This window comes from Phasianus colchicus, chromosome 19 (assembly GCF_987193195.1).
Source record: "Phasianus colchicus chromosome 19, bPhaCol1.hap1.1, whole genome shotgun sequence".
Taxonomy (NCBI): Eukaryota; Metazoa; Chordata; class Aves; order Galliformes; family Phasianidae; genus Phasianus; species Phasianus colchicus.
In genome coordinates this window covers 11,121,118-11,147,758 of record NC_143454.1, presented here as the reverse complement: position 1 = coordinate 11,147,758, position 26,641 = coordinate 11,121,118, and the positions used below count along the sequence as shown (strand labels likewise).

General features: G+C 38.1%; 1 protein-coding gene and 1 long non-coding RNA gene across 22 annotated transcripts in view; one reads left to right on the top strand and one right to left on the bottom strand.

Moving 5' to 3' along the window:
• LOC149915469 (uncharacterized) overlaps positions 1–26,641 on the bottom strand; it is a 61,135-nt gene that overhangs the window by 11,881 nt on the left and 22,613 nt on the right. For 10 of the 12 annotated variants that reach the window (XR_016458968.1, XR_016458963.1, XR_016458969.1 and 7 more), the window contains 2 exons: positions 5,645–5,761; positions 525–906 (listed from right to left, as the gene is read on the bottom strand). This is a non-coding gene — a long non-coding RNA (uncharacterized LOC149915469). The remainder of the gene's footprint in view (positions 1–524; positions 907–5,644; positions 5,762–26,641) is intronic. The other 2 variants (XR_016458974.1, XR_016458972.1) reach the window with 1 other exon arrangement.
• STRBP (spermatid perinuclear RNA binding protein) overlaps positions 1–26,641 on the top strand; it is a 63,534-nt gene that overhangs the window by 22,580 nt on the left and 14,313 nt on the right. For 4 of the 10 annotated variants that reach the window (XM_090121582.1, XM_090121579.1, XM_031601961.2 and 1 more), the window contains exons 3-17: positions 30–247; positions 3,996–4,161; positions 6,569–6,713; positions 11,947–12,041; positions 12,451–12,546; positions 13,335–13,446; positions 14,190–14,287; positions 14,735–14,846; positions 15,422–15,514; positions 16,322–16,521; positions 18,115–18,273; positions 19,684–19,818; positions 20,635–20,775; positions 22,461–22,587; positions 24,216–24,260. In XM_090121582.1, coding sequence (XP_089977708.1) covers positions 30–247; positions 3,996–4,161; positions 6,569–6,713; positions 11,947–12,041; positions 12,451–12,546; positions 13,335–13,446; positions 14,190–14,287; positions 14,735–14,846; positions 15,422–15,514; positions 16,322–16,521; positions 18,115–18,273; positions 19,684–19,818; positions 20,635–20,775; positions 22,461–22,587; positions 24,216–24,260 — 1,942 coding nt within the window. Of the gene's footprint in view, positions 1–29; positions 248–3,145; positions 3,219–3,995; positions 4,162–6,568; positions 6,714–11,946; positions 12,042–12,450; positions 12,547–13,334; positions 13,447–14,189; positions 14,288–14,734; positions 14,847–15,421; positions 15,515–16,321; positions 16,522–18,114; positions 18,274–19,683; positions 19,819–20,634; positions 20,776–22,460; positions 22,588–24,215; positions 24,261–24,544; positions 26,560–26,641 lie in introns of those variants that run through there. The other 6 variants (XM_090121581.1, XM_031601965.2, XM_031601964.2 and 3 more) reach the window with 6 other exon arrangements.

The window sequence follows — 26,641 nt, the reverse complement described above, 5'->3', positions numbered from 1 at the left end:
TTTTTCTCTCCTTTCCCACTCTGTAACAGAGATCTATCCGATCTTTTGCTAACGATGACCGCCATGTTATGGTGAAACATTCAACCATTTATCCATCTCCAGAAGAACTTGAAGCTGTCCAGAACATGGTATCAACAGTAGAATGTGCCCTTAAGCATGTGTCTGACTGGATGGATGAAAAGAACAAGTCTGTAAAATGTGAGGGTGATGTGGAAGCAAAGGAGGAAGCTGCAGAAAGCAATGCCAAGTGAGTGAGTTGAGCCTCATAATATGTTACTGTGCAGCTCTGAATAGGTTCCTTTCCTACTAAATAAGAGTTGTAGTGTGCTTTGATTCTGTTCAAATTGTACAAATATTCATAGGAGGAAGTGGATATATTTGCACTGCTTGAGGTGGGAACATACAGAGCGAGTGCAAGGAATAGGAATAAGCAAGATTTAGGCAGCAGTTGCTCTCTTATTTTCATGTAATGTGAAGTTGCAATTTAGCAATTAACTGTCCCAGCATTAAGCATATATACGTACCTGTAACACGTGAATGCAAATCCACAGTCACGTAGCTTAGGGACTCCTTCCATTTAAGGAACAAAAGATTTTTATAAACTTATTGTTTACTTAGCAAACCAGCTTTTCTAAGGGTCCATTTTCTTCTGTTATATTGTGCTCTGAGTGAAACATCTGTTTGCTGTATGTCCCAGTCCACTCCTTGACATGGTGCCAAGTTTTCTTGTTCTAGCATAACTCCAGTAGTTGAAGAAGAAGCTGAAACAACTGGCTCCTAATTTAGGTTTCTTGGTGTATAACTTTTTAACTCGGGCACTTAGAACCAGAACTTGGTCTTCCTGTTTCATATGTTCTCCAGCTCTGGTAAGTATTCTCTCCAGTTTGCAGATGAGGAAGTGAAGCACTAGGAGACGAACAGCAAATATGTCATGACCTGAAAAACCTGATTTCCAGTTCTCTGCTCTTCCTGTTAGATAATACTTCTCCATTGAACTTCTCGGGACTCTAATCTGGTTACATCCATAACGTAACCTGCACTAGAGATGTAGTCAAAGGACTCTTCCAATTTCCTTTCCTATGGTGTGTGGAATATTAAGAAAGTCTGCAGCTACATGGGCTTTGCCCAGTAAGTTCTGTTCTTAAAACTGATAAATGGTGTATTCTTTATCCATATGTATTCCTTATGTTTTCTGACACCTTTTATGCTAGTGAAAGTTCTATTGTGAGGCCTTTTTTTGGTGTCCTGGTAAATAATACATATTTGAAGTTGTTTACATGTGGGGTCAGGGTGTAATGCAAACTACTCTAGCAGCAGTAAAAATACTATTGTGCTTAACTATGTACTTCTGGAGTGGAATACAATTCAGTGTGGATAAAGGAAGAAGACCCAGTCTTCCTAATTCAGAGTTATATCAGTTTGTGAATGGAAAATACATCCTTGCTTCAGGTGAAAGAGACACTGATAACCATTATACTTATCAGTTATTCCTAAATTCATAGTGGGGTATCTTTGAAATGTTAAAAATGAAATGCTGCTTGTTTTGTTGTTGTAATGTGGTTCTTAGCTCTTTTCAGGTCTCATAAAACATTCAGGAAATGCAGTATGAAGCTCTGCTGTGCCTCACTATGTACTCCAATTTAGAAACAAGAAATCTGCTTCTGTATTAACTGGGAAAAATCCTTCATGGGTGGGAGGAGCAGCAAGCATTCATGAGTTGGTATCTTGCTATTTCCAAATAGCATTGTGGATTCTACAGAAAATTCCTCAAGTATTAATAGCATTTTTCTGCAGATTTTTTTTTTAGTATTTATACTCACATTTGACTATGTCTAATGCAAAGTTATGGGCCTGGGAACTATCATAAGAACTGCTTGTTCTGTGTGAAGTTTAAATGGGGTACTGCCTTCTTAGGATATACTATCTACATAGGAAATGTTCAGCTGTATGAAGACCATAATATAATAGCTTTGGAAAGTAAATGTACAAATTTACTCATTTTGATTCCTGTGGCTTTATCTTTTCTGTAATAAATATTTAACAGACACACGAGCACTGGCATTTTTATGTTAGGCTGAGCTGTGATGTATCACTTTTTTGGTGTGAAATGTATTCAAGTAGAAATAGCAAGACACGTAAATTCATGAATATTGTTACGTAAACTAATGTAAAAAATTATTTTAGACAGCCAATTGTATTACCACTGCTGAATAATTGTGGTGTATTGAAAGGCTGCTTTTCTACAGATGGACAAGTAAATGTTGTCATCTTACTGAAGAAGGTATTTAAGTTCAGATTCCCACAGAAAAAGTCTTTTTAAGTGCACTACATATTTGTTGATATTTTTTAGAGTTACTGGCTGTGTTTCCACATGTCTTCTGATGTGGACAACATAGGCCATGGAATGGATTCTTTAAAAATAAATTTAAAAAAGTAAAGTTCCAGGTTTGCATTAAGCACTTTTGAGACAACTGGATAGCCTTGCTATTCACACCTTTGCATGTGGTATGTTTTGTGCTTCTGCTCTATTAGAAATCTGGAGTACAGTTATTGTAAACATCCATGCATTATTTATACATATAGAACAATTTGCTTATTTATGCATTTGCTTGGGGGCAGATTGTTTTACTAATCACTTACAAGCTAAAAGGGGCAAAAGTATATTTCCCTACAATGTAAATTATCTTCATTGCTAGCTACAAACCATATTTAAAGGAATTATCTGCATCCAGATACTGGTTAAGTAGCATAGTTTCAGGCTAGAATTTGAGAGACTGTTTGCTTTTGTAACAGTAGTTACAAAAAAGCCCAAGCTTGTTTGCTTCTGGCTGTTCCAAGGATAGTGGGATTGCCACCAGACCGGCCTACTTTTCTTCTGTTTGTGCAAACACCTGTCGCAGCATTTCCACTTAAAATACTTGGGCAAAGTCTGTGAAATGGTTAGATAATGTTATTTATTGAGTGAAGCGCAGGATCTCTTAAGATCTATTTGATGATCTTGGATTACAGCGTGATATGCTTTGTTGTTTTTTTATCCAGTTCTAACCTACTGGATGGTAAGAATAACAGGAACAGGGATGCTGCCTTACTGGCTGAGATGATTTACTACTTTTACTGATTATGTGCTTTCTGTTGTTTTTGTAAGGGGGATGTGCCGCTAGTTGGTGCCACAGTATGTGGGATGAGTCGTGGCAGTAGCTGGTTTTGAACTGTCAAAGGTGCATTTCTTGCATTTTCCTTGCTGTTTATTATGCAAGTTTTATGGTTTTTCTTTAGCCTACTAAACTGGTTTTTGTTGCAGTTTTCTTCTCAATACTCAGAACTAAAATGTTCTTACATCGCTTTGCAAGTTGTTTGCTGTGGTCCTTAAATGTTCCCCTAAACATTAGCTGGGGACTGGAATCTAGTACCTAGTACTCAAACCTCTATTCCTGTAGGTTCCGCTGGTGAGACCTGTTGAAGGAATTAGGCCTGGAAGGCTTTCTGGAACCAGGACTTTTCCTGAAAAATCAGTTTGCAGGAGGTGCTAAAATTAAAATAATAATTTTTAATATAAATTTTAAGGTAAAGGTTTGAATATATGAATTAAACAAAACATTATGAAGGGCTGTGGCCTTGTTTAAACTTGGAGCATCGCTAAAAGACAGCTCAGATCACTTCTGCTAATGGGAACTCTGTCAGAGCTTGTCTAGATCATAATTACTGTATTCTTTTGGTAGATTTGCAGATAGTTAATTTTGCTTTTTTTTTGTGCTTTGTGACTTGAGCTAGGCATCTTCTGCATTCATGTGAATTGCAAATCAATGCTTTGATTATTTTTTTCATAGGAACCACTTTTATAAAAGCATTCTATGCTTAATTTTCTGATAAGTAATATGCCACTTCAGCACTGTAATCAGTCCCATCCATTTGTCTCCTCACTGTTATAGCATAATACAAGTATTTTGAATATGTAAAAATACCATTTTAATTACTCAGAATTATTTCATTTCCAGGGATCAGAGTGGTCGGACCTTGTGTGGTGTTATGAGAATTGGCTTGGTTGCAAAGGGTTTGCTGATAAAAGATGATATGGATTTGGAGCTGGTTCTCATGTGCAAAGAAAAACCCACAAAGACCTTATTATGTATAGTCAAAGACAATCTCCCTGTTCAAATTCAGGTGAGTTAATTCAGGGTAGTCCTGTAGCAATGGCTGATAGCACTGCAAGATGTGTTTGGGTAAAGACTGTAATTCCTTCCAGGAGAAGAGAAATGTGTTAAAAATTGAAAAGCATACTTTGAATCTAGGACAACATCTCTAGATGACGACATCTCTAATGTATTGTTATGAAGTAGCTACTGACAAAATTTAACGTCTTACTCATGGTGCTGTCCTAATCCCTTTTTGTGATGTCAGTTTTCCTATTCTGATAGCTAACCTTTCTATTTAGTAACTAATATTGCTGATTTTTGTTCTCTGCTCCAATCACTAATGTGAGCTAATCGGTAGTCTCAGAAATAACTCCCTGCTCAAGCATGTGGTTGTTGTAGTTCTCTGCTCCCCTGCCTGAACTTTTCAAGTTCTATACAATGTAGTAGCTTTGCTTTCCTTAGGCTTCCCCAAAATAAGTGCCTCTGTACATCTGAAGTGTGAAAAAAGTCAATTCAGATGGTCAATCATTTTAGCTTATTTTATTCATCAGCTTATAATTGTTTTTATTTATGGCTATTTCATTTTAATTTTGGCATCCAGTACTTAAGAGTTAACACTGGTCTCTTTAAAGCAGCTAGGGTTAATACCTTTAAGTCCAATCCAGATTGAAACTGTTACTGAGAAACTATGCCCCAAAACATTCCACTGCAAGTGCCTCTCTCCAAACCAGATCCAAACAGGGTTTGTTTCTCTCCTGATCTGTTTTTCTGCCTTGTGTTTATTTCCACATAGACTGTATGTATTCTGCCACGTTTGACAACTGTTGGTTCTTACTGCTCCTTTGTTCACATAAAGAGATATGAGATAGTAAATACTGTGTTTACAGATGTGGCCCTGTCCATAGGTGATGTGAACTGAGAAAGGTTGAAAGTGATAAGAAAAGCTGCTGTGTGCTTGGGTTTTTTGGTTTGCTTTTTTTGTTATTGTTAGTTTTATTTTAAAGCTGAGGTAAGAGGGATCTACATCATGAAACCAGCTTACAACTATCATGACAAATAAGAGGTTTTGCAGACATGCCAGATAAGGACAGACAAGGAAGGTGTAGGTTTGTTAGTGGGCAAAACCTGCATTTCATGTACAGAGATATTAGCTTCTGCTTTGTTTTGCCTTGTAGGCTAACCATGAGCAGATGCCTAAGTGATTTCGTCTCAACAGTATTGGAGTAGAAGTGCAAGTCACAACAAGAAAAGTAGTTAGATATGTTCCAATTACTAGTGTTCTAACCTCCTAATCTTGCCGGAACATACAAATACAAGGAGTTAGCTTTAGAATTAATTTGTAGTTTTCTGTGCAGATCTTAAGGGTGAGAGATACAGATCAGTTGAGATAATTTTGATGCTAGTTAGAACAAATTATTAGGCAATTTACATTAAATTCTTTTGTAGGTAGTAATTAAGTAAGAGAAAAATGTCTGAAAATAGATCACTTTAAAAAGACACCCCTGACTTACTGATGTGCTGTCAGGAGAGGAAGGTCAGGTTTTCTAGGCATTTTCAGGAATCTCTTCTGGGGCTGGTATCAGTGAGTGCACAGGATAACAGTGGAGTCTTGCATTCAGTTTCAAGTGCTGTGTGGAGAAGGGAGCAAGAGACAAAATCAGAAAAGAGTGAGCACCTTAAACCTCTGAAGAAAGATTAATATGTTGGTGTTTGGAAAAATGCAAGATGGAATGCAACTGTGAGTTTCTAAAAGGTGTCAATGGTTATTTATAAAGAGACAGGGATTCAGTACCTCCCATGGCTACCAAAAATAGTTTAAAGTGGAATCCACATATTTGGAAGTGCAGCGAGGGGCAGTTTTGTTGCAAAACAGGCCATCAGAATTGCATGTGGTTAAGAATCAGCAGAGATTTCACCACCTCTCCAAACTATTTGTTGCAATTTGAAGAGTGGCTTAGAGTTGGTAAGAAATGAACTTCGTGAGCCACTTCTGTTCTGGAGGCTGTTGTCCATGTGTGCTGACAGTTCTGGCTGTGTTGGTCATATTGCACACAAGAGCTTCTACAGTTAAGAGGGCAGCATTACTGGACAGGCATGCATTTTCTAAGACTAATAGTAATTGTGAGTATTTCCTATAATAACAGCTACAAAAGTCAGCTTCTGTCTTTTGATCAAAAAATAAAGAAAGATGTGATAATACAGTGCCCTTTGATAGGGAAGCTCCTTAGCAGTGTAATTAAATTTGCTGCAGAATATTTTTTTCAAGCATGTTACTGGGGTTTTTCAGTTTATTTTTAATGAGGGAGGCAGGGCCATAGTTGTTACTGCAATCTTTTGTAGCCTTCTCGTTACTTCAAGAGGTGTGTTGCAGGTACAGAAACCACAGTTTTTCAGTTGATTAGGAGATTCTTGAAATCTTTCTTGGTGACTTTCAGAAACTTACAGAAGAGAAGTATCTCGTGGAGGAGCATGTAAATGAGGCAGCTATTATTATTCGTAACACAAAGGAGCCCAAGCTAACCTTGAAGGTGATACTTACGTCCCCTCTCATTCGAGATGAAGCAGAGAAGAAGGAAGGAGGTACACAGAGCGTTTTAACTTGTTTTTAAGACTGTTCTATCTAAATTCTATCTAAATACCCTGACTGTGCAGCACAGGGTTAATTAGCAAGTAGGTTTTTGATTGTGTATTTTGTACTAACTAGACTGGCTATTGCCACAGTTGGTTACGTTACTTATGCCTTAAGAAGACAATAGTCACTTAATTGTCATGTAACTATGCATTAGCTTTCATTTGCAAGCAATATTGGTAGTGTTAACTTTGACACAGAATGGTATCTTAGTTCTCCTTTCTTTCAGACTTGCTAGTTGATTCATTGAGCATCCCAGCGCTGCACAGTCTTTTTTTTTTTAAATTCAGTCAGTCAAGTGGGATTGGTTTGTAGTATCTTGAAAAACTCATAGAACCGTTTCTCTTCTTATATATAATAACTTTCCTGCAAAGCTTGCAAGTATAATACCCCTGACCCTCAATTTTTGTTCTTGATACATGTGTATGTTTCTAGCTTTAAGAGTTTGCTAACTTGGATTCAATGGAAGTTAGGGTCCTATAATGGAGTACTTTTGCTTCTGAATTAAATGTTGTACCTCATATCCTTGGTGCAAAATAGATTTAGAAAACTGTAACTTAGTTTCTTTCTATTCCTTTTCCCTAACTGCCTGACCTCCAATCTAGTCATAAGCCCCTTTTTAAAGAACTGTTGACTGGTAGAATCAATGAGGCTGGAAACAGAGAAATAGAGAAGAGCAAATGTAGCCATATTTTATTTTTTTAAATCACGTTAGTAATTTCTGCTTCGCTTCCCAAGCCAATCCCTAGAGACTTTGCCACTGGATGATGTCAGACCTTTGACCAACTGGCCATTCTCTGTCATGACAACTGAGGCAGCTGGGCCCATGTGGGCTAGGGAACTCCCTGTTGCTCTCTTCCCATTCTAGACTTGCCACAAGTCCTTTGCTTCCTCCCCTCTCCCACATGAACTACCGATACAATATGAAATGTTGGTCAGTTTCTCTTAATTTTTGAGGCAAGGGCAGGAAGGCTCCTTTTGAAAAGAAAACTTAGCACTCTGGCAGCAGTTGGATGCAGAAAAATCTTACAAAACAGATGAATGGCAAAGATTTCCTAATTGCAGCGTCTGTTTATTCTCAACGTAGTAATTATGCTTTTTTGCAAGACCACTAAAAAGAAACTGCATATTACTTTAGTTGTTCTTCAACTTTCCACAAGACATTGGTCAGGCTTGTTGTTTCTGCAGCTGATGGATGTTTATGAGGAGATGCACAAAGTGCAGAACAAGTTTTAATGATAAAGCATTTGTGATATGCCCACAAGGTGATAATTTTCTGCAAAAACTTCCATCCAAATATGTTCTTGCAAAAAAAATAAAGGGATGCTATTGTGGCAGTGAACTCTTAAGGCTATGGAATACCTTAAAATGAATGAGGATTATAATTGTAATAGTTTCCTATGTCGTACATACTCTATTTTTTCGGAACATAAAACTGTGTTACTGCTTCTGGAGCAGTGTTATGCTGTTATTTCTGTAAAGCTGCTAACAATAGGTAGGTAAATGGATCTTGTTTTAAAGCGCAAGTTCTTTGACACTGATTCATCCCAAGTGAAGCAAATGTATTGTCTCCCTTTATAAAAGGTATGCAAATGTTGATATGTAAATTAAAGTGGTAAATATAAATTCATACTTTTCATAATATTTGCAATTCTTTGAGTCCCTTTTACCAAGGGAAAATATTCAGAGAAATTTTCATCTAAAAATACCTCAGTCTCCAAAGAAAATAGTGCCTTTTTTTTCAATACTCCTGGAAAAAATGCCAACCAAACTTAATTACAACATTGTGCAATTTTAAAAACTGTTCCAAGTTTATTCCATACTTTCTTTTTGATGAAGTAATTAAATGCTTGTCATTTTGCCTTTCATCTTTAGTGTAAGACAGGCTGCCTGCATCCAGGCATCCTGCAAGCCTCCCCCGGGGTGCAGAGGCCACACGAAACTGACCAAGGTTTCACTGTTCGGTGGTGAGCCACTAATCCTCCTCTAACCAAATCAGTGAGGTTAGGGCAATGGGCCTCTTTCTCAGTGCTCCCATCTGTTCTGTAGGAATGCTGTGTGTACCTTCATGCCCTGATGTCAGAATGTATCAAAAACATTTCTGGATTTCTCTTCAGTCCCCACCTCTTTGGAAAAGTGTTCATGTTTAAACTGTGGTGTCTGCCCTATTTGTTTTTGCTGCTTGTTAGCAAAAATAAATAGTGGACTACTGTGTGTATGTGTGCGCGCGTGCATTTCAGTGTTTCTCAAATGGCTATCCATAAAGCTCTGCTTTCTCATGTTAAGAAGATAAGCATCTAAATGCTTGCATTTTTGCTTCAGGTTAAACTGAAACTAATTTTTAGCCATAACATGAAATATCAATTGAGCTCTCCAGACCAGAATGCTGTACCTTGCAAATCAGTTCTTGCTACTCAGCAATAGTCACATAACTTTATGTAATAATAAACCAGTTCAGTTACCAAAGTGATGCTGGAATCAACCCTGCTCTGTAACTGAGCACCTTCTACATAAACAACCTGCCTTTGCTGGCAGCCAGTGATGCTCCAGAACAGAGGAACCTTGCCTCTGTGGAGAACACAGCACTCCTTGTGTGGCTGACTTAAGTGAATGAATTTGGCAGCCGATGTAAGGAGGGAGTAAATACAGCAAGTGGGGAGAGATTTACTGAAGATTGGTTCTATGCTGCAGTGTGTGAGCTGATGTCAGGTCTTTATTATTATCTACTTGTTTAAACTCCTTGTATCATTTTGTTAAAACCAGAAAGAAAAAAAAAAGAAAAGAAAAGAAAGCTTTGCAACCACACTTGAAAAATTTTGATTGGGTCTCACTTTCCTGACTGGCAGAGCATGAAGAAACATGCCATTCTACTGAGGATGTTGAAAGGCAGTCTGCTACAAGCTCACCCTCTTCACTGCCTGTTCTCTTCATCCTCCTGTTTAATAGCACCAGAAGTTGGCTGACTGCAGCATCTGCACAAAGTACTCAGAACACTAGTACTGAAACTGTCATTAGCAAAATTCTCCAAGTTATTTCTAGTATAGCCCTTTTGAAATGGTCTTATTCCTACTGGAGAATTAAGATTTCAGTTTGCTGAAAACAGATCTTAATAGAAAAGCCTTTTCATTCACCTGAACGACTGATGACATATTCTGTCTATGGCCTTATAGTTTTAAGGCAAACAAACTTCTTTGCCACTAGATGCAACGTGTTTCAGCAGTCTTGTGCAATAGACTAGCTTGGCAATGAACTGTATCTTGACAAAATCTAATGAGTTTGCAGTCAGTCACCTTTGCTATTTCTAACGTTTTAAAATAAGATTCTGATCATTCATTGACAGTAGTTGTTTTATAAAATATGTGAGCTTTAAGCAGATGTTTTTATTGTCCAAAATAAAGGATCTTTTTATGCAACTACACAGATGTACATTTAGTAATTGTGCCATGAAACAACTCCTGAAAATAAATGAAACTGCAAAATTTAGAAGCAAGCTTTGTGTTCATAAGTGACCTTTTATTCTCACAGCAATCAAGTATCTTGAGACTGCAGCTTTTATTTGGAGAACATGCAAGAGAAGTGATTAATCTCAATATTATAATGGTGTTGTTGAGGGCAATAAGAAACAATGCAAATATCTGCTGTGAAGTTCATCAGGGTCAGAAAATAAGCTTATAGCACTTAAGGCTTCTGCTGACAGCAGAACAAGGAGGTGCAAAATGCAACTACGAACTATCAGACAAGACACCTGGTTCTGTTCAGTTTTACACTTCTTTTTTGGCTTTGGGCTCTTTTATCCATTGTAACATAATGTGCTGTAACCAGAGTAACCTTCCCACTGGTGGCACAGGAGGCGGAGCAGCTTAACATTAAAGGTGCAATTCCACTTACAAACAATACTGCTGAAAGTAGCCTATGGAAAAGTACTTATTTCAACATACAAACCAACTGTACTTTTTCTCCTAATATCCTGATATTTTAGAAGTATTTCTGGATACTGAATCCAGCATAGATTTTTGGACTGGATGTTGTATTTCATCCAGACATTTATAATCTCTCTTGCAAGCTGTAGAATTGTCCATTAGGAATGATGAAAAGGTTGTTTCAGTTTTTCCAAAATATTTACTTTGAAGAATAGTTGTGTATTCATGGGAAAACAACATGTTCAAGGTTACAGCTGAGCCATGAATTTTTCTTCCACTATGATGTTCTCATGTGACAGAAAATCTGAATCTATATGCTCTCAGATATGTACAGTCTGTCATTTGTAGAATTTCCAGAAAGTCTGGAAGCTGATTGCTCCTTTTAAGAAAAAATAAAAATGAGGGAGGAAAGGACTGTTACAGTATTCCGTTATAGAATTGGATGTGACTGGTAAGAGCAGTCCTTTGCATGCTAGATTAAAAAAAGAGGAAGAGATGTGAGAAAGGTGTAAAGCTCAACAGAAAACGTCTTGTCTCTAAAATCCTTCTTTGAATTTCATCTGTCTGTTTTTGGTTGCTGTTGAGAGTGAAGATTTTTACAAGTGGGGACTGCTTCTCACTATGTTAATAATCTGTAATTTACCAAACTTCTTTCTTTCGTATGTTTTGGTTATATGAGAGATTAATATTAAAACTGCAGAAATTTCTCATTAGCATTTCTTACATATTTCTCTCAGTGAATACTGCTAATACTGTTCAATAAAAAATATTTCAAATAAATTCAATTTTTAAAAAATTACCAACACTTGCATGGGAATAACCTCAGAGTACTTTGTACTGACTGTTTTTTTTTTTATATTCTACCCCTCTCACGAAAATCTTCCCCTTGTCAAAAGAAGCTTGTCTCTGAAATTCTGTGCCATTTTTGTGCACTTAAAAGTCACAAAGAAGGGAAAGAACAACCAAAAAAGTGCTATATAGCTGTTTTCTGCCCTGAAATGTGTTCTACATTTTTAATAAGATCCCAGATTGTCTATAGCAGTGCCATCTTTATTATTACTATTATTTTATAAGGAGCGAATGCCTTTGCTTCTGTTGCACATGTGCACATTTACTACCTTTAATGGCTTGTTTAAATTAAATAACAGTGCACTTAAATTCTGGGAGTCTTATTACCTCTTTGAGATGCTGCCGCTCTTTTTGTATTGTGACAGAAACCCCTTGGTCAAATTGTATCTGTCTCTTTTTATCCCATTTTTACCAGTAGACAGTGTTGCGATGAAAGATCCTCCGGACTTATTGGACAGGCAGAAATGCCTGGAGGCCTTGGCGTCTCTGCGGCACGCCAAATGGTTTCAGGTTGGCTATTTGTTCTTACCTTGTTGTTACTGTAGCCTTACGAGGTTTAATTTATTTAATTTTAATGCCTCTTTAATTTCTGATTAGTCCCTAGTAGAGCAAAGGCCTACAATTCCGAATTCAGTGCTGTACTGTATAAGAGCAGGCGTGACAGGTACACAGCCAACTGGTCTAGAGTTGTGAGACTGTGAAAGCAATCTTGACATTTTGCTTCCTTTTCTTTGTCTTTCTATAAATTGAAATACTTTACTTTCTGTAACTGTTCTTATTTTGCATGAGTCTGATTAAGTATTAAGTAGTTATTTAAAAAAAAAAAAGTCTATCCTGGGACTCTGTGCATTTAAAAAGAAAAGCAGAAGTGAAGGCAAGGTTTTTTGCAGGTATATTGGAACCATTTTGTTTGTTTTAGGCCAGGGCAAATGGACTAAAATCATGTGTAATTGTGCTTCGTATTCTGCGGGATTTGTGCAACAGAGTCCCCACATGGGCACCACTGAAAGGATGGGTAAGTACAAAAAAAGTTGAGGGTCAACCTGCTCAGATCTCAGACTTTTTTTCAGGACTGTAGCGGTGTCTGAACTGGGGGAAAGAGTGTGCTGTATGACATGTCTCCATTTAGCTTCTCTCCGAACTTTCCACTAACTGCTGCCTGCATAGGAATGTGCTTACAGGAGGGAAAAAGAGTATGAACATTTGTTCAGTCTATTAGGTGTGCCATTACTATGGAAAGAAGAATGACACTGTGGGGACTTGCACATGTTATGGATTCAAAATAGAATTCCCCATGTTACCTCCAACTTCAGCTATTCAAAGTCCCCTGCTACAGTGGCAATGGTGGTCCTATCAGACCACATTATTCCATGTTAGCAGGTTTGGAGAGGGCCAGGTATTATGCATGTCCAGAAAGGAACACTTCAGAGGTCACAGAAAGCAGTGTTTTCTTTCATGTAGAACTGATATCACAGAATCAAAGAATTGCATGGATTCAGAGGTCATCAAGTCCAACACCCGTGGATATCCCTTAGAAAGGAGGAGAATATTCATGATTTGGCTGTAAAAGGCTCATCCTTATTCCCTATTCAGTTAATGGAGAGCATTCGTTTCCTCAGAAGGTAACTAACTCAGAGCAGGGAATAATTATATGTGCTGGAATGGCAGTATCTGCAGTTAGGACCGTAGTGCATTAAAACTGGAGTAAACTGATGTGAATGTTCTTCCCCTCAACATCTCAGTTTTTAACTACAGATATAGTTACCCTTGTGTCCATACTAATCGTAATTTAATGTCTTCTAGCCACTCGAGCTTATATGTGAAAAATCTATAGGTACTTGTAATAGACCTTTGGGCGCCGGGGAAGCATTACGACGAGTGATGGAGTGCTTGGCATCTGGAATTCTGCTTCCTGGTAAGGGGCTGGATTAACTTCAGGAATACAAAAGAGTTATCAGGCAGCCCTCACCCATCTAACAGCATGCTGCTGCTTGCTGTATGATTAGGTGAAAAATGTCTACCTTGTGCTCCCTGCCTGCTGTGGAACTAAATTAATGACTTCTTGTTTAAAATTAGAAGACAAAAGGAAGGTTGCACGGTTGTAATTGCTTGAATGAAGTACTTCCAATGCAGTTAGGAGTTCATGGGGAATCTCAGAATGACCTGGGTTGGGAAGGACCTCAAAGGTCATCAGGTTTCAACCCCCTGCCATAGGCAGGGTTGCCAAACACTAAATCAGGCACTAGATCAAGTTGCCCAGGCCCCCATCCAACCTGGCCATGAACACCTCTAGGGAAATGCTAGGTTTGCATATAAATAGACTTCTATTTCATTAAGGGGTTACATATAAATACTGGCCTAATGACTACTTGCTTTCTATTGTTAAACTGAAATCAGCATGGCTACCCAAATCATTACTGTTATTAAACCTCCTACTTTTAGTTCACACAGTTGTACGTATACTTTTTTTTTTAACAAAGATTAGTACTGTGGCCTCCTGCTTCAAGGGTTAGCTTGCTTTCTATGATATTTGAATCCCTTCGTGGAAAAGGAGCACTGCTTAAGATAGAGACCAGCACATGAAAAATCCAGTAGTCCCTATTTTCATATTGTTTCATGTTTACTCCCAGTAATCTCCTTTATCTTCTTCCTTCACAGGAGGCCCTGGTCTGCATGACCCCTGTGAACGGGAGCCAACAGATGCTCTGTCTGATATGACAGTTCAGCAAAAAGAAGCCATTACGCACAGTGCTCAGGTACAGAACTCATACTAAAGAGCTAGATGCTATAATACTGAAGATTTCAACTAATTAATTCAATTTATTCTCTGACAGGGTGGCATATTTTAAAAGCAGTCCTGATGGTTCTTCTAGTGCCCTACAATGAGAAGATGAAATGATATATTATGAGTGCAAGAGTTTAACAGAGATGAAATAAATCCTTTAGCAGCCCACTGTGTGCACACCATCTGCATCCTATCTCAAGTGCTCACAGCCCAGAGTCCTAGAGTAGGCTCCCTGTCAGTGTGGCCTGTACTCTGTATTATGGAAAAAAGAGTTTTAGATTTTTATAAATAAACATTTTTCTATAGCTGTCATTCCGCATAAAAGGAATGACCGTGTTTGCAAACCTAGTTAGAAATGTAGACAACTGTGGAAAAAACAGTGCTGTGATGTAACTTTTATTTCTACTGTCATTTGTAGCATGCTCTCAGATTATCAGCCTTTGGTCAGATTTATAAGGTTTTGGAAATGGATCCCCTCCCGTCAAATAAGTCATTTCAGAAATACTCCTGGTCAGTAGCTGACAAAGAAGGTAGGTATTGTTTGCTCCAAAAGTTACTAATTTGGAAGTAAACTAGGAATTAATGTAGAATGAACAAAATTCCTGAGTTACATGCTATAAACGTAAGGCGAAAGCTTTCCTTTATGTTAAATTTGTTTGTTTTTGTCTTTTACCTAATTATTTGTTGTTAGGAGAAAGCGTGGAAGTTCTCCAGAACTACCAACAGAGTAGTAGCAGTACAACTAGGGTATGGACAATTTTCCTTAAGCACAAAGTCATTTTGGGACTAAAAGATAAATAGTAGTTATGATTCTTATGATGGGGAAGGGGAGAATTTAGACAGATGAAAAAGATATAATGAATGTCTGTAACAAGAATTTCATTACTTATATGGCACATAATATTGGAAACAGACATCTTCCATGGCTTATACAATGAGTAATAAGCTACTGTTGGTCCACATGTACAAATAAGAAAGCTCTGACTGAAGGGTTTTTTTCATAGTTATAAACATGGAAAGAACTGTATGGGACTCTTGTGAATCCTGTTACGGAATTTTGTTTTTCTAATAGTACATTCATATTAAAACGGAATTTATACCCTAGGTACAGGCTCATCTGCTCTCAAGAGACCATTTGAAGATGGTGTTGGGGATGATAAAGATCCAAATAAAAAGATGAAGCGTAATCTGAGGAAAAGTAAGTGCAACACTTCCATTCTGTTTTCGGAGATACACCGTACAGTAGGAACTTCTCTATAGTGGTGGAATAGCATGTGAAAAAGTCTTCGGAACAAAAAATGGTGTTGCTATTGTCCAGCACTGTAAGTGTTACACAGTTCTTACTGTGTATTTGGATGTCTCCTGACATGTATTAATAACTCAGTCATTTGTGTTTTAAATGGAATAACCTGTCAGGTCATGGAAAAATTTAGGTTTCCTAAGTGATTAAAGTATTTTATTGATGAATTCCCTCTACTGATTTTTCCCCGTAATACTGCAGTGTGAAGATTTGCCTTGCTGCACTCCCTTCTTGAGATAGCTACTGGTCTCTCAGTAGCCTCCCACAAGAAGAACATAAAATGCTTCATCTACAAAACATTGACATTGAATTTATGCACAGAATAAAAATATCTCAGCGTTGAGGATATCTATATCTAGAGGATATCTAGGAATATCTAGAGGATATTTTGATTGTGCTGCCATTGGTGCCAGTTCTGTGTCTGGTTCTTCGCTACTTACAAAACTTTTATTATAAAGGCCAGGAAGAATACAGATAGCTGTAAGAGTTGTTTTCATTTTAAAATATGGATAATTATACTTATCCAAACGTGAAATAGCTTATTGCAGACATAAGTGTTGTGACTACCTTTGATCTTCAAGAGCATGGAAGGTTGTTTTGCACCTTTATACCGACAGAATGCACTTAAATGCAAACTGATACAAACTGTTTTGTTTCTTTATTCATCCTGTTAATCTCCCTCTTTTCTTCTCCCCCCCCCCTTAGTACTAGATAGTAAAGCAATAGATCTCATGAATGCTCTGATGAGGCTGAACCAAATCAGGCCGGGGCTTCAGTATAAACTGCTGTCCCAGTCTGGTCCAGTCCATGCCCCAGTCTTCACAATGTCTGTAGATGTTGATGGTACAACATATGAAGCATCAGGACCTTCTAAGAAAACAGCCAAGCTCCATGTGGCAGTGAAGGTAAGGCAGCCTAAAGTAATCTGCTAACCTCAGATCTTGGAACACAGAGCATGAAATATGATTGTCAGAACTAGTAATGCTAGTGAAATTCAGTAATAACTGAGTGAGGCTGAGTTACTACCTATGTAATCAGAATGTGGTTGGGCAATTGGATGAAAAAGCATCACTGATTTTAGAAGAGTGGAGAGGAACAATGTGGAATGAAAATCTCCCATGGCTCTACGTGTAAGCTCATGGACTGAATGTGGTATTTAAGTTCTGCATCAGCCGTGGGAGGGGTGTCTGTATGTCAGTTTTGTTCTACTTCTTGCTCTTGTTTATTAGAAGACAGCATGTTGGTGGCTCCTTCTTTGACCCCTTTCTTCTCCAAATCTCTCCATTCACGGACAGTTAGACTCCCTGAAACAAGGAGCTATTTCCTGTCTTCAGTGGTAAACACTATGCATAATGATTGGTCTCCAGTCAGTTTTTCAATAAGTGACTAAAATACAGTCACTGGTTGACTGACTTCTTGTAGGTGCTGTACACTGGCAGATTGTTTAAAATCTTGTATTTTAAACATCAGTAGACTGGAATGCCCAATGTGAGTACCTTTACTGCATGACAAGGAGGTAGTTGAGATGTTAAAGCAGACCAAGTCTATTGGGTTTCTGGAAAAGGGCAGTTTCTTTCACATTAATTATCTGTAGGAGAAACCTCTTAACTGCAATTATGATAAAAACAAGTGCATCTGTCTTTTCTGTGTTTCATTTTGTGTGTTTTTAAGAACTGCATTTTTCAGAAGCTTCATTTGGCAGCTTTGTGCTCTCTTGATTTCAGTATTGAAAATCCCATTGTCCTTTGTGCTTTCAAGTTCAAAGTGTACAAAAGTATCTGAGGGAATGTGTTGTTCCTCTTCCTCAGGAAAGGCAACTCTGCATGTGTGTCCTTCCTGACTTTCTTCCTCGTACCTTTATTTTACCTCGCTCCCTGCAGTTGTTTGCAGGGAAGTAAAAGAGAGGGAGTGGGGAGGGGGAAATAAAGCTTGCTCTGAAGGGCTGTAACTTCTCTGCCCTTGAACTTCTCCGTTTTTGACAGATCTTTGCTGTTATCTACCCAGCTCTGTTCTCTATCTACACACACATATTCTGGGCTGCATTTAAAAACGTCCCTGATTCAAGCCAAGGACAAATGGATGGTGCGGCAGACTAGCTTTCCCTGGCCGCCAGCACCCAACCCTCACTATCCCCCCTAACCCCCAAGCAAATCTGGGCCCTGTTTTCCCGTACTGAAAAGGGAGCTTACTCTTAATGCTTCAGTTTCTAGATCTGATCTTTCTAAAAACTAGGAGCCCTGAAAATTCAGCTAAATGTACAGCACAAAGAGACAAAAATTTCTGTTTGTGTTGATTCTACTTCTGGAAACCTGGGACTATTTTCCCTATTGCTACTCTCCTTTTCTCCATTTCAAGATAGGAGAAAATACATTTTCTAAGCAGTGTGTCTTTACTAAGTGTCTGGTGGCTGTTCTTACTGTTGTGATTAGCTTTCTATTTTGTTTTTGTTTCTGTACTATTACCTATTTTACAGTCAATTACCTGTATTTTCGTTGTAGGTTTTACAAGCAATGGGTTATCCAACTGGTTTTGATGCCGATGTTGAGTGTGTGAGTTCTGATGAAAAATCAGATAACGAAGGTAAAAACGAAACAGTGTCTTCAATCTCAAGCAATAATACTGGAAATTCTACAGCTGACACCTCTGCTACCCTAGAGGTGAGTAGTCCATAGAAAAGTCAAAGTGATGAAGAGGTATGGTGGGTTTTTTTTGTTGTTTCCTTCTTTCCTGTCCTGGAAGAGGATGACATATTAATTAAAGCAGTAGTTGAGAAACTGAAGAGTTCCCAGGCTCAGACCTGCCCTGCCATTGGCTGTGGACCGATAATTTGATCTTTGTGCTTCTTTTTCTGGTGGAGTATCCATATTGTGCTCTTCAGATCATAAATTCTTTTTGATAGATGTTCTTTACTACTTTGCTCACATACAGTCCAAGGAGCAGAACAGCATTTTGTTTGCTACTTTTTGGTCTTAGTAATGGAAATCTGGCACTTTCTCTTCTATAATAGGCTTGTCAAAAAGGTATGGTTCTGTAGACAATAACTTAATGATACATCTGTGTGACCAATAAAAATATTTATTTTAAAAATTCATTAGGAGATGTTAAGAAGCATAAGCCTAATACCTCTATGCATATCAAATGACTTGGAAAAAGCTGCACTGAAAAGGAATCAACTTCAGCATAGTCGATGTTAATTTTGCCACTTGTACCTAAGTCAGTTGCTATCATGAAGAAAGCTGTGCTTGTTTTCTCACTGAAGTTGTAAAAAATACAGTATTCCTCAAATAAAAAAATTCCAGTAATTTTAGCAGTCCTGACTGAACATCTCTGAAATCATGGTGGGCCTCTAGTATATATTCCTAGGACTAGGACTCTTGATACTTATCCAAAATTAGAACTTGTGCTTGTAAATTTCTCCCAATCCATTGTTCTTTACTAATGAGTGGTCATTTGCACCTGTAGCTGAGTGCACTATAAAAATGCAGGCTCATGTGTTGGTGCACTTAGATCTAAGCACAATCTTCCTTGCTTCCAAATATATTTGTTTCAACATGTGACCTGTGCTGAAACTTCTTCAGTCAGGGCTCTCAGTAGCACCAGAAAGTAATTAGATCAAGCAGCAGAGAAGTGTGCAAGGTTGTGAAGGCCAGCGTCCCCTGTATCAGCATTTGATTTCAAGGAACTTGACACCATGACTTCAGTCCTGGATACTTTGGGGGTTTAAATTCCAAATGCAGCTGATGTGATGCTTGGTGGTATGTAGATACCAGACTAGGCTCTGAAGCCACTAGCTTGCTATCACGCTAGAGAAGAGACTTTCTATCTGCTGTTCTAGTGCATCATGTTATCAAGGCAGTGTTATCTTTGATACAGGTCTGCTCCTGGAAATTCTAGTGAGAATTCTAATGTATTGGGAACAACTACTCTACAACTACTGCAGAGGCTTTAAAAATTGAAAATGTTGCCAAATGGCTGACCACTTGACACTGTATGCTATAATGCTGCAGATACTTGTCCACTGTTTGAAGACATAAGGCTCTAAAGCAACTCCATGAATGTCTCTTTAGGTAAGAACTCAGGGTCCTATACTGACAGCAAGTGGCAAAAATCCAGTGATGGAGCTCAATGAAAAAAGAAGAGGTCTGAAGTATGAGCTCATCTCTGAAACAGGTGGAAGCCATGACAAGCGCTTTGTGATGGAGGTGAGCAAAACAGAATTGTAGAGTTGGTAAGTGGTTTTACTAACAGTGCTTCAGTTCTTGGAGTTGCTTGTTGCTACAGTTTAGATTTCTTTTGATTTTGCTTTTTGTATCTCTTACTGCTCCCCTGACTTGCAGAAGGGAATGTCTTGTGCTTTAGGAAAACAAAATGAGGATTAAAACTGAACTCTGAAAGCCCTAAACCATATTATATCTTGACATAAGTAGGAGAAAAAGTAAGATCCACAACCTGGAAAACAAGAATATCTGATTAACAAGCATTGCAAAACATGCTTGGTAAACTCACAGTTTGAATCTTCTGTTGTCATCTTAGTAGTATTATTTGAAATGACTGGGAGAGATTAAATTTGTTTGTCTTCACCTACTTCTGCTATATTTGAAGTAGCACTGACCTTTAGGAGGGGTATGAGGTAGCACTTCAAATAAATAGTGTGAGTATAGTGTTAGCAAAGATGTTGGTATATGAAGCGTTGTTAGAGATGAGGGGGGCATCAAAATTTGACTCCAAAATCCCATTTCCAAGCAGCATCACTTCTTTGTTGAATTTAAAGCATATTGGTTAAATTTATTATCAAATAGATACATTGGTCCTTTTTAAATTCCAGTTGTAGTTTCTAGGTTCCTGATTCAGTGATAACAGTGTGGTTCATGCAATCACTTCAGTATTCTTTATGATGTTTCAGAAGCAACAGAGTTCTTGTTTTTTAACTACTGAAGCTGTCTCATCGCTGACCAGCAGGTATAGCATGGTATTCCCAAGGGTATATAATAGACATAAACTCTTATCTCAATTCTCAGGTAGAAGTAGATGGCCAGAAATTCAGAGGTGCAGGCCCAAATAAGAAAGTAGCAAAAGCAAGTGCTGCACTAGCAGCACTTGAGAAACTGTTTTCTGGACCCAATGCAGCAAACAACAAGAAAAAGAAAATTCTTCCTCAGGTAAGAGTTGTTGCTTGCTTTACATTCTGTTACCACAGCTCTGTGTCTTTTATGATACAGGAGTCTCTACAGGAAAGTAATTTCAGTGTTTTGTCTTATGGGCTTGCACGCAGTAAGGCTTCTGACTTTTATTCTTTGACAGTAACTACAGTAGCATAACAACACTGTATGATATTTGGTACCACACTGTACTAATTGCCACTATGAAATGTTTTCATATTATTAAGGAGTTTAAGCTGAAGGAAATACAGTAGAAAAGGTGGCACAAAGAGGTGGTGATGAGCTGGAGAAAATACAGTAAGTTCAGTGGTTTAGTGATAACACGGAAATGTATACTTTGTCAGAGCATACTGTGCTACTCCACCACTTACATACATAGACTTAGAGAATTAATCACGTACAGTTTGGTAAAGGCATTATTTCTAGGTTCTGGAATAGGCTGAGATTTCTGTATCAGACTTTGCAAATGAGACATTTCACTTAGTGAGGAACACTTCTAAAATTTAAAAAAAACAAATGAAGAATAATCTTGGTCTTGTCCATTAGGTTTAACAGCCCCAGTGATCACTCAAGTTTAAGGCTGAACAGAGCAGAAACTATCAATAGTGTCTTTCCTACTGAGAACTGCTGACAGAGGAGGAAAAAAACCAAACAAACAAAAAAACAAACCATGAGGATTACCAATTACCATCTGGGTCTCTTTTGTACAAATACATTAACATTAGGATTTTCTTGCCATTTCAGGAGCAGAATGTATCATAAAATAGACTTAAATGGCAAGTCAACTCTTTTTGTCTTTGTTCTATTGCTAATCACAATCCTCCTCATTTTACTAAGACTTTTGGTTAGGAGTATTTCAATTTCCATTACTGTGCTGAAAGTTTACAAGATCAGAAAAACACTACCTCATAGGATAATGTTCCACAGGCAGCTGAGATACGAAGACTTATGATTCAGGCATTTTCTAAATTGACTTTTTTACTGTTTTTTTTCTTCTTCTTCTGTGTTCACTTGTTCTCTTTTTTGCAGAAGGCAATGATGGCAATAACTTCTCTTTGAATTAACAGGATATGCATGATTTTACAGTGTTTCTAGAAGACAGCCAGGGGGGCATCTAGTAACACAAAGCTCTGCTGTGGTGCAGTAAGCAGTAACAGCTTCTGCAACTCCTTGCAGTATTCTGAGATCTTTTGACAGTGGAAAAGAAAATGCTGATCTAAAGCAGTCTAATGTTTCTGTGAGGAGGTTATTTGTCTTTGCAGTGAAGTCCTGACCCTGCTGAAGATACATGGATTCAGGGTGGTAGAAGAAAAGCAAAGGCCTTTTTGTAAATCAGTGAGAGGCAGTTTGTAGGGAAAGACAGCAGAGAGGCATACCAAAGAAAGGTGCAGAAACCACTGGGGTAGGTCATGACCACCAACCAGAACTCCAGTAAATGAAACATAGATCAGGCTGAGTAAGTTGAACACAATCCTGATTTAGAACTAGAACATGTTTGCTGAAGGGACTCAGTTTCTGTCAGTCATTCTTTTGACATTACTTTTCCATTCTGTACTCTGCCTTAAGCAAGGACAGTGCATCATGCATGGTTAAAGAGATTCAGGAAAGACAGTGATTTAATGTAGATGGCCCTGTATTTCCAGCAATGTTTTAACATTCTGAATTGGTATTATTATCACTCCAAGCAGACTAAAGGAGTTGTCAATACAGCTGTTTCTGCAGCAGTCCAGGCTGTGCGAGGTAGAGGACGAGGTGCTTTAACAAGAGGTGCATTTGTTGGGGCAGCCGCTGCTACTGGATACATAACACCAGGTAAGGCATGGCACAAATAGGTAATACTTCAATTCTGCCTGCTGGTGTCTTCCATTCTGTGTGTTAGTCACCTATTCACTTCAATCATCTGAGATAAAGCAGAAGAGAGAATTCTTGGGGCTTTAAATAAATCAGAGCTCAAAAACTGGCAATACTTATCCTTCACAAGTCTGCAACCTGGAACTCCATGTACACAGAGTGAGAGAAAACAGCTATCCCCACAATGGCTTTCTGGGCTTTATTCTGTTGGTTTTTTTTTTTTTCCATAGTTCTCTGCTATGGCACAATTTCCAAAGCTTTTTTCCTAAGTAAAGAACCTCTTGGATCATGGACCGTTAGCATTATGAGTGGCCCTCTTAAGATAAATCTGGCAGGATTAGGAGTCACTGTGATCCCAGAAGTTGTCCATTCAAATTTGGCATACAAGCACAGCTTCTAACATTACCTTCTTTAGTGATTAAAAATAATTAAAAGAATTTCCATTTGTACTCTGGCTGATGTTAATTTATCATCTTAGTTGTACTGTTCTGGTTAGCTGAGAGCACTGGATCTTTTGGATTCTAGAGGTCTCGTAGTTCACATTTATGTGTTATACTTACTGTATAGAGAAACTGAATTATTAATCAGGGTACCTTACTGCTGATTTTTCAGGGCAGATTTGCAACCATCAGAAGCAAAATTGTTTAAGCTACTAGTGACTCATCCAATATAGTGATGGATGGTTGGTTTGTTTGTTTAACCAACAGATTGCAAGCAGGTTCGAAAGACATGCAGTGTAAAGTGTTACAGAACTGCAAGAAAATTTTAATATTCACTTTCTCTTTTTCAGATTATACTATGAGTTTTAATTTCAGCTATGCACACATACCAATAGCAAAGCCCTGTTGTTTGGTAGACCTCCTTTCAGGCACAGTAGAACACAGTAAAACAGCATGGTATCTTCATTGTTCCTGTATGTTGATGTAATCATAAATATTAAAAAAACAGTAATTCATTTTTAATGGCTGTTAACATTCGTTTTGGAACTGTCTTTCTGCCTGAGGAGTCATTTATGAGACACTTGAATCTGTCAGGGGCATGTTCTTTGCCAGCATGGAATTACTCCAGAAATAGGTTTACTTTCCCAGTCATTGCAGTTGTTAAGCTTTTATTGGTCTTGGCCGACACAAAGTATTTCTCTTCATCCTCTTCTCAGAAATCTGTTGCTTTTTGTGATGGACAAGTGATCACACCAGATAAAGCAGGTGAGGGACACAACCTGTAAAGCCTCAATCAATTATTGAGATGTTTTTACTAAGATTGGTGTTATGCACTGTTTCTGTATCTCACTCCACAGTAATGCGTACCTCTTTGGAAAAAGGTTCCTGTTCTCGATTTGCATCTAGATGTTCAGATGTTCTTTCTGAAACTTTCTTTTGGCTGCCAAGTATCAGAAAATGCTGAATTCACATAGGAACTTCCATGATAATGACGTCATCTGTCACAGGCATCTAGCATTACCTTCCTTTTTGTGAAAGTTGAAGAAAAGCTATGTACCAGAAAGGGTACTTGTGTTTTGGTGTGCAAATACCAACTGTCTGCGGTTACCAGGGGAAATGAAACGCATCCCTCATCTGTTTGTATTGCAGGCTATGGAGCACCATATGGGTACAGTACAGCTGCACCAGCTTACGGTACGTATAGCCCACTAATTAACAAATTAGAAAATATACAGAAATTCTTGTGCCAGTCCAAATGTGGCAGTCCAAGCTGGCTTAGGGTTTACAGTAGAAATTTAAGAGATTAAAACTCTTAAACGATGACTACAAGAACACTTCTATGCCATAACCTTGTGGTTCTTTTTTGGTTGGAGTAGCTTTTTTGCCTATGCTTTGCCTGATCTTGTGGAAGGACTGCTTGTTCTAATTGCCTGTTCCCTCTCATACTGAAACTGAAGTAGTTTTCTTACTTTTTACAGCCAATCTGTGCTCCATTCAAAGACTACCGAAGGGCCTATGTCAGCATCTCTGAGCAATATTTATCTAAGTGACATTAAAATCATTGGCAAAATATTTGTCTACAAGTTTAACTGGCTTGTGGACTAAGCTCCCTTAATATACAGTCAACTCCATGAAATACCTAGTACAGTCTAAGTCTATGTGCACACACAAGCCAATCCCCCACACGCACATCCTCTTGCTGCAGGCTAAAACCACTGCTATCTGGGACAAGCAGAATGATTTTGTGTAGCTCATGCTGTGATTAGGCTGCAAGGATGGTAGTATATGGTCATTTGCCACAATGCTTTTTACTAAGAAATGCAGTAAAATCAGGCTGGTAAAGGATTGGTTTCATGAAGACAGTAAAATAAACTAAAATTTAGCAATGATGGGAAAGGTTTTTCTTACTTCAACTTCTCCCTACCCACCTTTTTTTTTTAATGCTAGACTAACATAGCATATTTACCTCTATCTGGCCCTTTTGGTTACTTTGAATGAGGTTTATGTGGCAATGGGAGCAAAGGAGTTTGGAGTCAGTGATATGTCCTGGCACGCAAAAAAACCAAACCCTGCATCTACTAGAACTGGTACCAATGTCCGCACTTGTCACGGGGCAGGAGGGAAATCCTGCTACTCAAATGACAAGCTGGGTACATTTCAAGGTCTGCAGTTTTTTTTCACATGGGAAACCAAGCTTGCGTTCCTATTTCCTAGCTTTTGCAGTATTTATAATACTTGTTTCTTTCCAATTTGTATAGCTTGGAAAATACCAACTCCCCAGATAGCATTGTAGAAGTTAGAAACAGTTTCAAATATTTAATTCATCACTTTCTTTTAGAGGTATGAGCTATAAGAATTGGAAGAATGGTGCTGCTTTATTGAAAAAGTTCACTTTGCTTGACTAAGACTAGCTGGTCCTATTCTATACTTCTACAGTGGGAAGGGGAAGTACAGTGGACAGAAGGCCGCACTTACAAGTGTGGAATTCTCCCTTGTAAATTCAAGTAAACCTCTCTAGCTCTGCAAATCCTGTCTCAGTGACTGACCAGGTGCTTTGAAAAATGGCAGCTGACAGCTGTGCTTTCCTATTGAGTGTATTCTGTACACTGTCCTTTTTTTCATGCTTTTTCAAGGGAAAATAAAAGGAAATTAAGTTTATAGCTTATTTCATGGCATGCATTTAAAAAAAAAAAAAATCCCTTTACTTCTTTCCAGCCTGTAGTGACTGGCTATAACCTACGTCAGTAGATACCTGCCCATACGTATTTTTACAAGCCAGAGCATATAGTGACATAACACAAATTCTTTCCCAGCTGAGGACAGAACAACTGTTACCAGTGTTCCTGCAGTATGAGTTTTACATGCGGCTTCTTATATTCCTTTCTTCGTTCTTTCTGTTTCATGTTTTTCTCATGATGCTTATTTTGGGAGCTGGATTTTAATCACTTATTTGTGTATATGTGACATATCACTGACTTCAAAGCATTGTGGAATTGGATGCCCCCATTTTTCACATAAAGAGTTTCTGTTTTTAATGTCTTATGATTGTGATGCGAAGTACTGGGATAATGCTTTTTGGCTGTAAGGTAAACGTCTCTCTGCCTTTGTAAGCTGTTGCATGTTGGGAATCTTCACTTTGATCATTTGATGCTCTGGAATACCTGCTGTTGCTGCTTTGTGATTTCTAAATGGATACGTAGGTTAAAAACTAGTATATAAATAGGAAAGAATATTTTTAAAAAGCATTTAATTGTGCAGAAGCTTGTGAGGCCACAAGAACTCTACAATAATCATGAAATCAGGCATATATCTTTCCAGACTTGCAACTTCAATACAGGATAGCAAATGCAAAATATAAAGAAGATGATACAGAATTTACTGTAGGTGCTTGATTTCTGACTGATCTACATAGATGCTTATCAGAACTGCAGTTTCCCTGTGAATTTTCTTCTATGCGTAGCAGTTCCTGTCTAGAATATCTGCAGTTGTAACTGGGCTATGAAGTTAGAAAACAGAATGAGGTAGTAGAGATGAAGCTATTTCAAAATGATAGTTAAAATCCAACCTCTTTTCAA